Source organism: Amphimedon queenslandica, unplaced genomic scaffold, assembly GCF_000090795.2.
Source record: "Amphimedon queenslandica unplaced genomic scaffold, v1.1 AMPQUscaffold_13291, whole genome shotgun sequence".
In the NCBI taxonomy this organism is placed as follows: domain Eukaryota; kingdom Metazoa; phylum Porifera; class Demospongiae; order Haplosclerida; family Niphatidae; genus Amphimedon; species Amphimedon queenslandica.
The window spans coordinates 88,543-104,686 of record NW_003546473.1 but is presented as its reverse complement, the minus strand read 5'-3'; the positions used below and the strand labels follow the sequence as shown (position 1 = coordinate 104,686).

Here is a 16,144-nt window from a genome sequence, read left to right as displayed (position 1 = left end):
GTATTATCAAGAGTACACTCTTGGTATGATAATGAAAAGAGTGAAGAATCAGTGAAGAACTGCACCCCATTTTCAAGTATAAAAAAGCACTATAACATGAAATATGCATGTAGGTAAAGCGGGTGGGTTTTTTGAACAAAGAGGCATTTGATGTACATGTTACACAGGCCTGGGGTCAATTACAAATAAATGTAATCTATTACTATTACTATTACAATAAAGTATATTACTATTACCAAGAGTACATGATGGGTATTACTATTACAATATGTCATAGAGATTTTTAATAGGTTATTAATAAAAATAGTCTAATAAGTCATTTTTATAGTATTTAATTAATTAACTCATTAGTGTAACACTTACAGATAATATCTGTGATTACATATTACTTTAATTGACAATTACATATTACCAAGAGTCCATTATATTTAGAGAGAGTGTCAAACTGCCCTATAGTGCTAGTGATATCACCGCGTAGAAGTTTCTTGTTTATCTTTGGCTATTTCCACGCACTCGATAGGTGGCAAGAATAAAATTAAAACTCTCCAGACTCATTCCCATGCTAGGGTGTGTACTCAGCTACTTTTAATTATAAAATGGCCACAGACTACCTCAAGTGTAGCAGGCACCAGACACACTTGTCAAGAAAGCCCCCAAGCAGGGTTGTAGGAAGAAAATTGGGAAGGGTACGGTTTCTTGACACACGGAGTGTGGAAAAAAATTTGGTGACCTAATCAATTATTCATAAGGGGTGTGGTCAATTATCGCAATTTTATTGTTATTATCAAGGTTATTATTGATATTTAAAAGTGAAACCTTGGAAAGAACGGTGTACTACTTTTGTTTTACCAAAAGAGTGCTGTGGGAGTCACAGGAAGGTCAGGCAAACTCGAAGAAGAGCTGCTTCTACTACTACAAGCCATGCTGATGTCTGATGCTGAGGGTGTGTCTGGTTTTAATTAATTAAAAATTGATTTACAGTTAGTTGGGGCGAGCCCCACTCAGGTGAGAAGTCTTCTGTATGTATGTATGTATGTTTGTATGTATGTGTGTCTCCAGTCACACCTATTCTGATCACACCCCATGTGTGCACTACTCTCTATTTAAAACAATGATCTAATGTGGTAGCATTCTGATGAAATATTTTCATTGGTGTGGGTGTGGTTGCAATGAAACAAAAATGGCAACTATCAAGTTATGTGAAACGAGCTCGAGGAAATCTTACTGAAGCTTACTTGCAGCAAATAAGACTGATCTGTTGTCCAGGCACTTCTCCAGCAGAAAGAAGTTAAGAAAGCAGATATACATGTAGATCTAAATCTTAAAGGTCTTTAAGCTTTAATTATTTTGATTGGCAAAGTCAAAGAAAAGAAGGCCTATAGCAGTACTGTGCCTAGCTATACAGTTAAATTATGTTTAAATTGCAGCTGAGATTCTTTGCTAATAAAGAGCAAGCTATAAAATTGTCTTCCAATGGGCCATGCATGCAAGTCAGTGTATGCTTGTGCTTGCCTTTTCAATGTTTTACATTCGTCTAGTATAAATACCCCCTCGACACCATTTTCGATTTTTGGTCCGGCCTAAACCATAGCAACCGTACCGTCTGCTATGGCCCTGCCCCCAAGCTACTATAGACACTGATCTCTTGTACTCCTGTCTATTTATTAACCTAAAAGGGTTTCTAGTTGTGAAGTGTAGCACAGATGATGACCAACAGTGTCTAGTTCTCACTCATCAGAAGCTCTATGACCACCCTCCCCTTGGACTGACATCTAGAGTTAAAATACTTGTGAAGAGAAATGAATATGTTATGCATGTCTGCAATTATAGCTGTCCTTTCATTTTTATTAAGCATTTTTTAGTCTTAGATCTCTGCTGAGCCACTTGTGGTTCATAGGAGCCTCTAGATCTTTTCTCCCACCTCCAGTTGGTGTGCCTGTTGAATCAACACTTCCTCCTACTCCACCAAGTCTCTCATCATCAGGATTTTGTTGCTGTAGCAGCTCTTCCTGGACTTCTCCAAACAATGCTTATACACATGAAACACAAAGGGCACGGTCTAGTTATTTAAATGACATGCCTCTTGGCACAATTAATTCATTCTCATTCTTCATTCTTCTGAACATCAAAGGAAGCGCTAATTAAAGCTTCTACGCGGTGATATCACTAGCACTAAAGGGCAGTTTGACACTCTCTCTAAATATAATGGACTCTTGATATTACTATTATTATTAGTATTACTTGGTACCCTAGCTGTAATCATTACTATTACAAAACTTACAATTACCATTACATATTATATACTCTTGCTATTACCCCAGGCCTAATGTACATACAGCTACAGACATTTACAATGTACATGAACATTATGTACATGTACATGCATGCATAAAGTTCATTTTTGTTGCATAAATGTGCATGTACAATGTATATTGTAATTTACTGCATAATTAATTAATATTGCACATGGACATGCTAACCTCATCTACAGCATTAACATCAGCTCCATGGTTTACTAATATACTAACTATAATATCAGAACCACTTCTGGCAGCATAATGCAGAGGAGTCTTCTTCTCCTAAAATAGAATGTGGTGATCATATTTTAAAATTTGAAAATAAGAGAGTATACATGTACATGTACTGATAATAAGACCTAAAAACTAGAGGATATTAAAAACTTATATCAAATCAAAATCATGTTTCTGTAAAGCTCATACAAGAAAGTTCTTTTTCCTAGAAGAATAGGAAGATTTCACACTAGTTCTAATTAATTTTACTCAAAATTGACAGTACTATACAACATAATGCAGGGCCGCTGGAAGCAATGTAGAAGTAATGAGGCTATGGGTGAGTGAAGTGGGCCCAGCGCAAATATTTTAGCTATAATGCATAATGGACGTTTTACTTATACAATGGCATATATGTATACACTTATACATACACGTACACTTGCACTAATCAAGTTAATTACCATAAAAGTTTTTTAAAATTTAAGACAAGTCAGATTGTAAAAATGTACCAAAAATATTACTTCTATGTTACTTCTTTTATATCTAGATAGTAGCCTATTACTTCTACCGTACGGTTGGTAATATTCGAGGGTCCAAAATTTCGTGTTTTCTCCAAAATGTCCTTAGAAGCTAATATTCGTGGGTACAAATATTCGTGGATGGCAGTTAGCAAACGTCTTTTCACTTGGATCTACTGGACTAGCTTTCAACACATGGCTTATAGTGGAATATGGAGTAATAGACAAAGACTTTGGCTCCTCCACTGGCTTGGAAATGGTAGCTAGAGCTCTGCATGGCCCGTTAATTAGTTTTTATGTGTGGGTGGGTAGGGGTTAAAATTTTGTGGATAAAAATTAACGAAAATTAATACCCCACGAAATTTACGAACCGTACAGTATGTCTAGTAGCAATTCAATTTTTGATTCTTTATACAAGCAATACTCTATTCCAGCATAGTATCTATGATTTCAGTTCAGTTTTCCAAGTAAACAACATTGACCACACCCATAAAATTAATTTTTTTAAATGCTTAAATAAAAATAAAATATTGGTGCTATAAATGTGGTGAGGCTAAAACCTCACCAGCTTCAGTGGTTCTGACGGCCTTGTATTGTATGAGCCATGGTTTCTCTAGATCTCCACTACTCACTGCCTTCAGCTTTGCCTTGGGCAGATATACATGTATTGGGCTATACATGTATAGTATTTATACATTAAAATTATATATTATTATTATCAAGTAATGTACATGTACATGTACATGAGTAAGTAAATGTTGTGGAAGTTGCTCAAACTTTCCTCAATTATCATAACTAACCTTATTTGCAACATTTACATCAACTCCTTCATCGATTAGCAGCTGAACAATATCAAGGCAATTAATCTTAGCAGCAACATGCAGTGCAGTTGATTCATTATACTAAAAAGTAAAATAAACCTATAAATATAATCACAACAATTTGTAAGGCCATGGGCTTACAACTAAATTGTATACACAGTGATTATAGCCAAAAATTAGAGCTTTAAATTAACAAGAAATAAGCAGAAATTGAAAAAAACTGTACTTTACAGTGACACATGCTAATCACTAGTGTAGTTAATTACACATACATTTGTACATGTAATTACTGTAGAATGCATAGTGTACATTGTAGTTCATAGCACAAATTGACAAATATTAAATGCTAGAAAACTTTTGAATTGCCAATTTTTTCAACTTTCAAACAGAATAAAAAATCAACATCTACAGTATTTTTGTCCCTCAGTGGAATAGGACATAGGCAATGTTTGGTCTCAAAGTACCAATTAGAGAAACATTAACAAGGCTCAATTGAAGACAGGAAACACCTATCTACAAACATATATTTACATGTACATGTATTGTATAGAGCAATAACACACTAGCATACATGTAGTGAATAGCTTTTGATCGCTCATTATTTATTGTAATTGACAGTTATTATTGTTACTACAGTATTACATAATTATGGTATGCAAAGAACATACAGAAATATACATTAAAATTGTAAGAAAATTATGAACTAACCATAAAATCAAATATAAAGATTGCTCCTTTTTCAATAAGCAAGTTAACAGTTTCATTGCCACAGTGCCTCTTTTCAATAGCAATATACAAAGGAGCTCCTCCCAACTACATGTAAGAAGGAAAATACCATTAGTTTTGCAGAATAGCACATATTCATTATTCTGGAATGGGGAATTAGAATATACATGTACGGTCAAGGGAAGTACATGTTAATCAATGGCAATGCAGTCCAAAGAGGCCTTGTTGCCAGGTAGAGAAGCAGAGGAACTGAAAGTTGCTGAACTCAAACTTGCTTGAGTTCATAGGAAAGTTTATGAAAGGGAAAAAGCTGATTTAAAAGAATGCATCGCAAGCAAACATTAATCACCTTTTTTTGCTTTTATGGACTTTCCTATATAAACTCAAGCAAGAAACTTTCAGTTGCTCAGTTTAATTCTCTACCTGGCAACAAGGCCTCTATCTTGGACAGCATCGCCATTGACATTCCACTAATAATGCACTTTCAATTAACATGCAATGCTCTCAACCGTATATTCCAATTATTCTTCTCCAAATAATGTATGTGCCATTGATAATTTAAAACATTATTTTACTGGAGACCTTAATAAAAAAAATTTAAAGGAATTGAGCCATTTAACCTGCAAAAGCTTAAGTCAAATTCAGTTCAGAATACACACAAAAAACAGAAGTGCTGTTATAACACAATTTTTGATGCTAAACTTGTCCCCAGAATTAGAATGGATATTGGCATTCTAATTACACTAGCAGCTGTCATTTATGTGTCAAAACAGAATGCATGTGCTGTTTTAGCACCCAACATCTGCTGTTTTAGCACCTAACATCTGCTGTTTGCATAATTTAAAACTCCTTTTTGCATTCTAATTTTGGGGACAAATTTAGCATCAAAAATTGCACTTTAACAGCACTTCTGTTTTTGTGTGTATGTGACAGTTTTCATGCCAACCTGTTTGTTCTCTTTGAACTAGCACTTTGACATGTAGCTACATTCTAAACAACACCTTACAACCACAACAGCATCCCTACCCATATTACCCCTCATAAACATATCATCCTTAACGTCTCAAACTTACTTGAGAACCAGAGCCATAGTTAACATGATCAGCACAGTTTATCAAGTCTGAAAAATCAGCAGCCCCCTTCCTTCGAATTCTGGCGGCTGCCATTATAGTTATATAATCTAATAGTAAATCGGTCATATCATAGATGCTCTCCTTTTGACTTTGAGTCTCCTTCTCAGATGTCTCATCAGTACTTTCGTCTTCCCTGGCTTCCTCACAGGCTTCATCGCTAGATTCGCTGCCTTCATCGGCCATTATGCGGGGGTTAGGCCGGGGGCGGGGCAAATAACTGAAATCATAATGCTGAAATAAGCTGGAGATCTGACATCTGGCAGTCTGCAGAGCAGCTGAACCATAGATAATAGAGTAATTAAATGAAATGATTAGGCCTTGCCCAATTATGCTTTTAAAATTCTCTATTATTCTATTCTTGTATTCTCTTTGTTGTGCCTATTATTCTTTTGTATTATTAGTTTCACCTATTATTCTCAAAAAAGTTATGCATAAAAGTTGAAAACTGAATATAAAACCCAAATTAAACATCATGATTATGGTTATGATGCTTAAATTTTTTGTTTTTAAAAAATTTTTGTATGCTTTTTAAAATTTTGAAATTTTAATTCAAATAACTACTAATAACTTTAATAACTGACTATGAATATCATTAATAATAATTTGGCTGGACGGCCCTCACTAAATCAATTTTGTGTTGCTATAGTATAAACAAAACTACTGATCTACATGCATAGTATATGACGAGCAAAAAGAAATTATAAGAATTAAGAAAGCAAGCGGAAAGTGACTATATAGTATTAATTTTTTTGAGGAATCAAAATTTTATGCTGTATAATCAATGCAGTTGAAGCATCTTAGGACACTTCTTGCTCCTCAAGTGAGTTCTGTTTTGAAGGTGGGCGATAATTAGAAATATTCCTCCCCAGGATGGCCCATCCAAAGTGACAGCTCTCGCTTGGGCTCCTAATAACAGCAAACTAGCAGTGTGTACTGTGGATAGGATTGTACTCCTCTTTGATGAGCATGGGGAGAAGAGAGACAAGTTTTCAACAAAGCCTGCCAACCCTGACGTAAGAAAAAGACTTTCAATTAATAATTATGGGATGCCTCCACTCTTACCCAGATATTCTAAAATGGCATTTTTGTGGGGCCATTTAACATTTGAAAAGTGGTACATGTACATAATAAAATATGCACTTTTAAAATAATGTTTATAATAATAATAATTGAATGTATTATAATATTTTCATGATTTTTGTTTATTTATTTGTATAGTTGTATTTAATATTTTCCTTATTGTTATTATCATACAGTTAGGTAAGAAGTGCTATCAGGTTACTGGTCTAGTGTTCTCACCCGACTCCACTAAGATTGTTGTTGGACAGTCTGACAATATCATATTCGTCTATAAGATAGGAGAGCAATGGTAAGTGGGGCAATGTCTTTATTTTATTTACTCCTTTGTGAAATGTGAATGTACTACATGTATTATAATGTATGTGTACATGTATGTACTTGTAAAATGCTTTGACTTTAAATGCATTCTGTACATGTACATGTATATATGTTTAATTTGATCTATACATACCTACAGGGGAGATAAGAAAGTCATTTGCAACAAAATCATATTACAAGTAAGACCCTTTCCTACATGTACAATATACCCTTTTCTCTAAATTATAAATTTCTAATGCCATACATTTTCTCTTTTTAATCTTCCTCTTATTATCCATTCCCCCCTCTCTTTCCCTCTCTCTCCCCCTTTCTCTCTTTCTCTACCACAGACAGGGGCGTAGCTGAGGTAGGGCCTGAGGGGGCCTGGGCCCTACCATCAAAGTGGCCTTATAATTATATTCATAACTCAAAAGGTTATATTCATTGTTCTTACAATAACAAAAGGGGATGGCTGATAACCACAGCTCTTTTAAAGCTATATACAATGATAATTTCACTCTGATTTTGCTCAGCTTGCAGGAAAATGCCTCCATTTTGTTACGTAAAAAGGGTGTGGCCAAAATCGCGGCGCGCTTTGCGCGCCATTTTGTTTCCTTGCCCTACCGTCACCCAAGGTCCAGCTACGCCCCTGACCACAGAGTGCTGTCACTACCCTTATATGGCCTGTACAGCAGCCAACCTTTATATTTGGTTTAGCTGATGGTAAAGTGAAGCTTGGTAATGTAAAGGGAAGCAAGTCACAGACCATTTATTCATCAGAATCTTATGTGGTATCACTCACTTCAAGGTTTGACTATTTATGCATATTTGTATGCATGTTCAATAAATGCATGTATAGTGTCAACAGAAAAAATAATTATGCATAGTTTCATGTTGCATGATGAAACATGCATGTTACATGCATAATTATTTTAATCTTGTTCTATTAAAGATACATAAAAATGGAAACATGCATGAACATGTCAGAAAGTGTATTACATTGTATGCTTTAAAGTTGAATATAGGCATGTATTAATAGCAAGAGTACATGTTTTTCTATCATTGTTTTTGTTTAATTTCAGTCCTTCAGGTCAAGGTATATTGTGTGGTCATGCTGATGGTACTATAGTGAGATACACTTTTGATAATGACAGTGAACTGAGCAAGGTAGGATAACCTGTGCATGGTTATTGACAAATTATAGTTCAATCCATTATACACGAGTACGTGTCATGTACCCAATTCAAATCAGGGAATCCACACGTACTTATGTAATGTGCATGTACATGTAGATTATACCGTGTATGTGTTTTATAGCCTCAATGCTTTTTATTGTATACTGCATGCTAATTATGGGAATGTACATGTATTTGTAGTTGTATTGAAATATGTTTTATTGGTAGGGTCCAGTTTGTAAGCACAGTTGTTCTCCCTATGCTCTCTCCTGGTCATTGACTAGTATTGTTGCTGCTGGATGTGATAGAAGAGTTATGGTATACAACCACTCTGGTGAGACTATATTAATTATACACATGTATATGTATGTGTCTTCTTAATAGGTTTTATATCGGGAGTTATGCTATTAATATTGTACATTGTTTGTGTGTAAACTGTGTATGACATTTACATGTACATGTACCGTATAGCTGGTAATTTTTGCAGGTTGCAAATTTTGTAGATTTCGCGGATTCCTTCCGGATTCACGAAAATATAATCTGTGAATATCAATTTTATACGGTACTTGCATGGCACACGTGATAGAATTTGCGAAATTAAAATCCGCGAATTGGAATTTTAGTAGATTTTGTGAAATATAGGACCCACAAAAATTACTGGCTATACGGTATTATGGTTATTATTATGCTGTACATGTAGGTAAGCCTATCCAGCAGTTTGACTATTCAAAGGAAGAAGATGAGAAAGAGTTTATGTGTTCAGCGACATCTCCTAGCGGACAGACTGTTGTACTGGGGAGCTTCAACAGGTGAGAGCAAGGACCTGTTTGTTCTGAACTAATTTGTTCTATGTTATTTGACAAAAATTGCAAGGAAAGAATTTTTGTGTTTTATATTTTTCTTGATACATATGCATGTTCTATCAACTTTGAGCTGATTTTGATCAAATTTGGATTTTTAATGAATTTTTGAAGTTATTCAAAAATTGGTCCAACGACCAAAGGCTATACTGCTGTGTAGCCTTTTGTAAAAAGACTAAATTTTCTCAAAAATGGCTAGGAGAGAATTCTCCATTTTAATAATTTTCTGATACATTATACATGTACATGCCTCAGAATTGTATAATTAAACACAAAAAATATCACTATTCTTTTTATATTTTTTCTTAGGCTCAGTTGCTATAGAAAGCTCATGGTTTGGTAAACCGGACAGGGCAATACATTATAGCTACTCTCTCTGTCATGGAGATGAGCAATCATTCTCAAGCTGTTGGAAAATAACTCATTCTCTTACTGAAGGAAGAATTATTTATAGAGACAGTCAGTCAGCAGGTGTCATTTGCCTCTCTTCTCCTCCAAGCTCGAGCATAATTTCATCTAACATTGTATATACTGTTACTATAAACTATATTAATAGCAGTAGTACTACTACCAGAGTTTCTAGTAGTAGGATAAGACCTAGTTCCAGTAGTTTGTCGACTAGTAGCGTATCATCTTCTAGCTGTATGATCAGTAGCAGCAGTAGCAGTATATTCTCTACCACCATTAACAGTGTATTATCTACTACTACCAGTGTAACATCTGCAATTAACAGTAAATTGTTTTATTCTACCATTAAATCACCTACTATATACCAGCAGCAGGATGTCATTTCATAATAGTGTATCAGCTATCATCAACAGTGTTTCATCTTCAAGTGGTTGTGACAGTGTATCAGCAAATGCACAAAATAATTCACAGTTCCTAGGTTCTATTGGAGTTGTCATTGTCCTTGCTGTTCTTATATAGTTTTGTTATCTGTTGTTGGGTAAGTTGTAGTGTATAGTACAATAACTATAAAAATATTTGTGTTTATTATACAGATGTGCAGTACTTGCATGGTGTGTGAGGACTAATGTAAAGAAAGAAAGGTCAACAAATCGTTCTCTTCCAGGAATGCAAATGCCAAGCTCCCAATATCAGATGATTGTCAATCAAGCTACTGATGCTGATCCTAAAGACAGTTCAGATGAGGAACTATCAGGAACGTCTGAACAAGGAGTTTATGATAAAGAAACAGATGAGAAAGAACCACTTTGTGAATTGTCTGTGCAGTTGTTAGTGTTCACTTGGTTGTTTACATTTTTTGTTCTTTCTGTGTTTGCATTGAGTTCAACTTACTAAACTGTCACCAAGAGTATTGCACGAGATGCCTATCCCCCATTAATATGGTCTGGCCCTAGCGATGATTAGTGAACTATCATTAAATTCAATTAAAAATTAACCAACATACCAGAAATCTTTTGTGCATCATTATGGAAGTAGCTAGATATATTTCAGAAAATTCTGGACTTGGTATGTTGCGGGCAAGGTATGTCTGGTAGTAAAAGTCTGAGAGAAAGAACAGCTTAAATTAGTGGTAAATTAAGACAATAAAACACTAAGTGCTTACAATTTTTAGTAATAATTGCATGAGTGTATATCCAGTAAATTAGTATAGCTATCTCAACGATATTCTTGTTTACATTTTTAGTGCTAGACTAATATAGTTTTCATTTTAATTTTATCTTGAAGCTATGCATGCATATTCCTTATATAGCAATATAGCTCTATGTATAGTGTTATTTCTCAACTGCAGGCTATCAAAGAGTAAAATCTATAGTAACTGAATAACCTATGTAAACTGTTGGGACTATAACTCCCCCAAAGCTCTGGACGGCGTGTGATTCTACTTTTACAGGAACAAGATATGAGTCTTACTGTGCTACTTTTCTTGGCTTTCTCAGAAGGAGCTAGTAATGATTTTGAATATATAAATCATCATAATTATTTATTCCTCTTTAGATATAACACTAAGTCCTGTATCAGTTATTTCTTCTATCTATGAACCAGTAAATTTTACTTGTGAAGGAATTGGTAATGAGCTCAATTGGGTAGTAGGTAGTGCTCCATTAAGTAATTATGTCAAGCAACAAAGAGATATAACAGTTCATACTGATAATAATGAAGCTCACTCATTATCATCAGTACTTACTATTACTGCTTGGCCAATAAATGATGGAATTGTGATTGGTTGTCAGATTGTATCATATCCACCATTTGAGCAAGTATTCTCCAACTCCACCAGACTGACAGTAAGAGGTTGGCATGATAATTATGGAGCCTTTCAATAACATTTTTAATATTAGGAATATCATCAGTTGAAGATGTACAGTGGTCAAATGACAATCAGCTGCTATCTTGGTCTCAACCTTCTTTCTATTCTGATGATATTTCTCGAGGCAATGCCATTACTGTTTATAACGTATTTATTGATGGTATCAGTGTTATCAATACTACTGATACTAGTGTGTGGCTAAATACTACAGCATCAGCATTAGATATTGATTGTCAAAATTTTAATGTCAGTGTTATTGCATCTGTTGCGCAATATGAATCATATGGGAGAGAGTATACAATAAATGCTGCTGGAAGTAAGACTTAATTCAATTAGCTAGTTGTGCACAATTGCTATTATATAGCATATTCAATCAAGATATTGAATTATACCATCACATATAATGAAAAAAGAGGCTTTTTCTGTATTAACCTATTGAATTGGGTAATTTAACAGTTATGTACTGATAATTATTTTATTCATGTCTCTTTATAATGGTAGATAAACAGCTCAGCACAATTCTGTAACATTACCATGTATGGGAACCTTTATCCTGATGAAGAAACAACACAAGCTACAACTTATATCATTACAGATATAAGGCATAAAATAATATCATACACAGTGAATGGATTAAAACCATGTAAAACATATACAGCTGAGGTTATTATACTGAATTCCTTATTTGGTATTGAAGATCAAGATGATGTAACAATCTGTAAGTTTAACCAAAATTTTAACTTTTATTAATTTTATTTCTTAAAGCTACATTATCTAATGTACAAGATGTAATTGTGTCTAATGATAATGGATCAGTTAGTGTGCAGTGTGTTTATGCATCTGGATCAGTTGCTGAAGGGTGTCATGTCACATTTATTGATATTATTAATGGATGGAAGGAATCTTTTAATATAACAGGATCAGATAAAAAGACAATATCATTATTAGTTGGCAATTACACTGTCAAAGCATATGATATTATTAATGGAAAGCCTATTGACCATACTTGTGTGCAGTTTGTGAATGTAGAAGTTATTATTGTTTTTCCTTCAACTTCATCCAGCCTAAGAAATAGTGCCACAGTTACTAAAATTAATACTACATTGACTAGTATAACTGTACCAGCAACTTCAGGTAAAGCCTATACTGTATCTATTATTATTATTATTAGATCTATTTTTTCTGGTAGTTCATATTCCTACACTTGATAGCTCAAAAGCTACTATTAATATTCTGGTGATAGCATCTACTACAGTTGGTTCAGTGATTTTATTGATAATGCTGATAATAATTGTTATGGCTATTTGTATCTTGTATGGAAGAAAGAAAAGGGAAGGTATATGATTGCTACAATAAACTTATCATGATTATTTATTTTAGATTCTACTGATGTAACACATAACCCAGCTTATGGGCAAAGTAAGTTGTAATGTTGCTGTTACTACAGTATTTTTATTTATCAATTTAGTTCAACAGATAAGTACACAGTCAGTGCAAAGATCAGTATTAAATACAAATGCTAACCCAGCATATGAACCAGTAATAGTGCATGAAAGTAGAACTGATGATCATGATTACGAACATATTTATTAAAAATTATTACAAGACTAGATCTAAATAATACCTAAATTGAAACTCTTCATATTGCATTAATGTTTTTGAGCTAGATTTTATAAAGTCCAGGTTAAGAAAAAGAACTCGTGCACATCTGCAATGATGGTGATGACGATGACAATCTTGCATAACCAGCCAATTTTATCATTGATCTATGGTTTTCTAAAATATAGCATAAAATAAAATCATCTCATGGGGTCCTTGTACAAACAAATCAGTCATTGTTTTTGCCAGTCAGTCTACACTCAGACGGTACATTTTTGTGGAAGGATCCTTTATGGCTTCACTTCCTGTTACATCACTGTTATAATTAAATTCATTGACGATTCGTTATGAATATCATTAAAATCATTCAAAATTTGAAACACGTGTAGTTGTAGGCTCTTAATTAGATGAAATCTGGAAGAACACATCAACTTTGAGGGGAAATTTACCTGAATAAAATAAGACCCAGCACCAAAGGACAATCACAATGTATTAAGCAAAGGTAAGTACAGTACCAGACCCTTTGGCAAAAGCCCAGCACCCCTGTGAATGATTTGCACAAAAATCAAAGTCAAACAATTTTTATTAAACAAAAATTTTTCACGGCTACATATCTTTGCTTAAACTCAGCGCATGAAAACCAAACTTGTTTCTTTATAACAAGCAACTTCTCCTCTCTTAATGGTGCTAGTTACAGCAGTGTTCAATCATCTATGTAAGAGAAATAAGTAAAATAGTATGGCTAACAATTCTGACATGGTGGAAACCATACAATTTCCTACACTTCCGGTGTTTAGAGAAGTGTACCGTCTGAGTGTAGACTGAGTGCTAAATTTGCAAATGGACTGTTGCTAGCCTCACTTATAGATAACTGATAGCCATTTTTAGTTTATCAATATCATAAGTAGATTCATAGTCCTGCAATTGTCAAGGGAACAAGTTGTGCAAAATAGTTTAAATTTCAAATTCATGTGATGTAATCTGCGCATGCGCGCTATTAAAATTTTAGTCTTGTCTTTTAACTCTTTAATGGCGATGCCTTTTGTTGCTGCCTTTAGCTGGGCCTTTAGGCTCTCAGTCTGTTTTATAATCTTAAATGGAACCCATGGTGCTGGTAAGAGATGAATTAATTTTCATTATTATTAATGATGACGTCAGTTGTAGTGAGCTCTATTCCTGAATCGGTTACTGTCCCCATCTATGAAACAGCAAATTTTACTTGTGAAGGAATTGGCAATGAACTGAATTGGCTGGTACAAAGTTCTACAGTAACAGAATTTATTAAGTATCAAAGAAATATATCAATTACTAATAGCATAAATGGATCTGGTTTGTCATCAGTGTTTACTATTGAAGCTTTGCCAATAAATGATGCAATTCTGATTGGTTGTCAGATTGTATCTTATCCACCATTTGAGCAAGCATTTTCCAATGTCAGTAGACTAACAATTAGAGGTTAGTACAAATAATTCTACTTCATGTACATGTACAAAGCAATTTATTATGATATCAACAATTTTAATCAGCCGCATATTGGCAAAGCTTTGTAATATTTTTGCACGTTTGTGAAAGCCCAAAGAAACCACAGGCTGCTATGATATCTAGCTTCTTTTATTCCTCTGAAATTCATGGATCAAAAAAGAAGTGAAGTATAAATTATGAAACAGGGTGGAGCTGCTGGGGCTGCTGTTAACAAGATTAAGAAGGGTCATGGAATCAGTCATGGAAGCGTCCATACTTCCATTTAAAAATAACTTTAGGATTAAGGCTAGTTTACAATATTGCACTAGGTGTGACATTATGTAAATGTTGGATAGAATTTGGTTTAATTTTAGCATAACGCATGCATCAAAAGGACAGGTCAAACTACCCACACTTTGATGATACGCTGGCCTAGCATCATATTATATACAAACCAGCCTCTCTCTATATTAACAGAGTCGGGATTTTGCAGGGTTCTATCAGTATGGTGAAGCAGGAGGAAAGCTTCCCCCAAACTCTTCAGCTTCCCCCCAAAAACTTTAAGCTTCCCCCCTGTGTACTTCTGTAATTGCATCATGTAATGTACATACATGTATGTACAACCTCCCTCCAGTCAACTGCATGCTCTGGGCTTCCCCCCTCCAAACAAAAATCCCTAGATAGAACCCTGTTTTGTGCCTTTAAGGCCCCCTTTAAAACTGCTAGTGCTTCTTTTCATGAGTTCAACTATTAACCTAGTTTATTGGAGCCCATGTGGTATTAATTAGCCCTGCATAAACCAGCCCCTCTTACTGCAAGAGAGGGGAAGCCCAGAAGGCAAGTGGAAAGTACTCTTTCTTGCATCAGGAGAAGTTGGCTGTGCAAGAAACTTGAGATCATGGTTTACATAATGCCGCGTGTTGTTTTGCATTACAACCAGAACTGTATGATAGACAAATGGCAGCATGCGCCAAAATCTCAATTTGATGAACAAATGAGAGCACTAAAGTGCATACCCTCACTACAATTAATGTATAACAGTTTTAACTAATTAAGTGAAACTTAGGGAAAGTTTTGAAGCAAAAAAAGCCTCAGCAATCTGCACTGCTAGCTGCTGCAGCAATGTAAAGGTGTGGCTGGAATGAAGGTGTGGCTCAATCAAGCTAAGCTCCACCCACACACAACTGATTGGAGCAATTCCTTTCATATCAATGAAAGACAAGGTTTTGTTTTATTATTTCATTTTTTCTGTTTCTCTTTTGCTCTAACTACGAAAAAGCTGCAAAGGAGCCGACTACATTTTGAAACTTTACTAGCTTCTTTTTCCACGGAAAAGACAAATCAAGCATTCCCAAGACAGAGAATAGCTTTTTCGTGGGGTAGTGTTGATTATAAGAATCCTCAGAACTTTAAAAGAAAGCAGTATTAGTTCAAAAACCAACTTCAAGTGAACACGCACACAGACATTTACCATATACTGTATACGCCATATATCTTGCAGGTATAAAATTTCACGGCTTGGCTGCATTTTTTGTATTCTCAAATAAAAATTTTGTGATTTTAATGTAATTACCACATCTACTATACAACTAGCATGCTATTTTGTGGTTTTTTATTTTGTGAATTTTTCCAAAACATGAAAATTGCAAAAATTTAATTCCTGCAAAATATATGGCGTATACAGTA

At 34.5% G+C, this 16,144-nt stretch overlaps 2 protein-coding genes and 1 long non-coding RNA gene across 4 annotated transcripts in view; 2 read left to right on the top strand and 1 right to left on the bottom strand.

Moving 5' to 3' along the window:
* LOC109583645 (putative ankyrin repeat protein RF_0381) overlaps positions 1 to 5,919 on the bottom strand; it is a 28,195-nt gene extending 22,276 nt beyond the window's left edge. The window contains exons 1-4 of the mRNA XM_019999072.1: positions 5,652 to 5,919; positions 4,561 to 4,665; positions 3,832 to 3,933; positions 2,481 to 2,579 (exon numbers count right to left, since the gene is read on the bottom strand). Of these exons, the coding sequence (XP_019854631.1) occupies positions 2,481 to 2,579; positions 3,832 to 3,933; positions 4,561 to 4,665; positions 5,652 to 5,894 (549 nt within the window). The 5' untranslated portion in view covers positions 5,895 to 5,919. The remainder of the gene's footprint in view (positions 1 to 2,480; positions 2,580 to 3,831; positions 3,934 to 4,560; positions 4,666 to 5,651) is intronic.
* A 449-nt stretch (positions 5,920 to 6,368) lies between these two features.
* LOC100638687 (intraflagellar transport protein 172 homolog) lies at positions 6,369 to 10,432 on the top strand. Of its 2 annotated transcripts, XM_019999060.1 has the most exons (10): positions 6,369 to 6,531; positions 6,581 to 6,724; positions 6,968 to 7,080; positions 7,249 to 7,288; positions 7,748 to 7,896; positions 8,171 to 8,255; positions 8,492 to 8,597; positions 8,964 to 9,072; positions 9,433 to 10,069; positions 10,125 to 10,432. In XM_019999060.1, the coding sequence occupies exons 1-9, from the start codon at positions 6,493 to 6,495 to the stop codon at positions 9,464 to 9,466; spliced, it is 819 nt and encodes a 272-aa protein (XP_019854619.1). In that variant the 5' UTR covers positions 6,369 to 6,492; the 3' UTR covers positions 9,467 to 10,069; positions 10,125 to 10,432. The 2 variants fall into 2 exon arrangements, with proteins under 2 accessions (XP_019854619.1, XP_019854620.1); XM_019999061.1 differs by lacking the exons at positions 8,964 to 9,072; positions 9,433 to 10,069; positions 10,125 to 10,432 and adding an exon at positions 8,648 to 8,875.
* Positions 10,433 to 14,047: 3,615 nt separating this feature from the next.
* The window catches only part of LOC109583641 (uncharacterized), a 2,801-nt gene continuing 704 nt past the window's right edge, over positions 14,048 to 16,144 (top strand). Inside the window, exons 1-2 of the long non-coding RNA XR_002185627.1 lie at positions 14,048 to 14,111; positions 14,156 to 14,452. This is a non-coding gene — a long non-coding RNA (uncharacterized LOC109583641). The remainder of the gene's footprint in view (positions 14,112 to 14,155; positions 14,453 to 16,144) is intronic.

Bases quoted from the DNA above. Each gene is read 5' to 3' on its own strand.
- LOC100638687 (XM_019999060.1), top strand. From the start codon at position 6,493: ATGCAGTTGAAGCATCTTAGGACACTTCTTGCTCCTCAA. The intron at 7,289-7,747 runs GTAAGACCCTTT...CCCTGACCACAG, and splicing joins GCAACAAAATCATATTACAA to AGTGCTGTCACTACCCTTAT. The intron at 9,073-9,432 runs GTGAGAGCAAGG...ATTTTTTCTTAG, and splicing joins GTACTGGGGAGCTTCAACAG to GCTCAGTTGCTATAGAAAGC.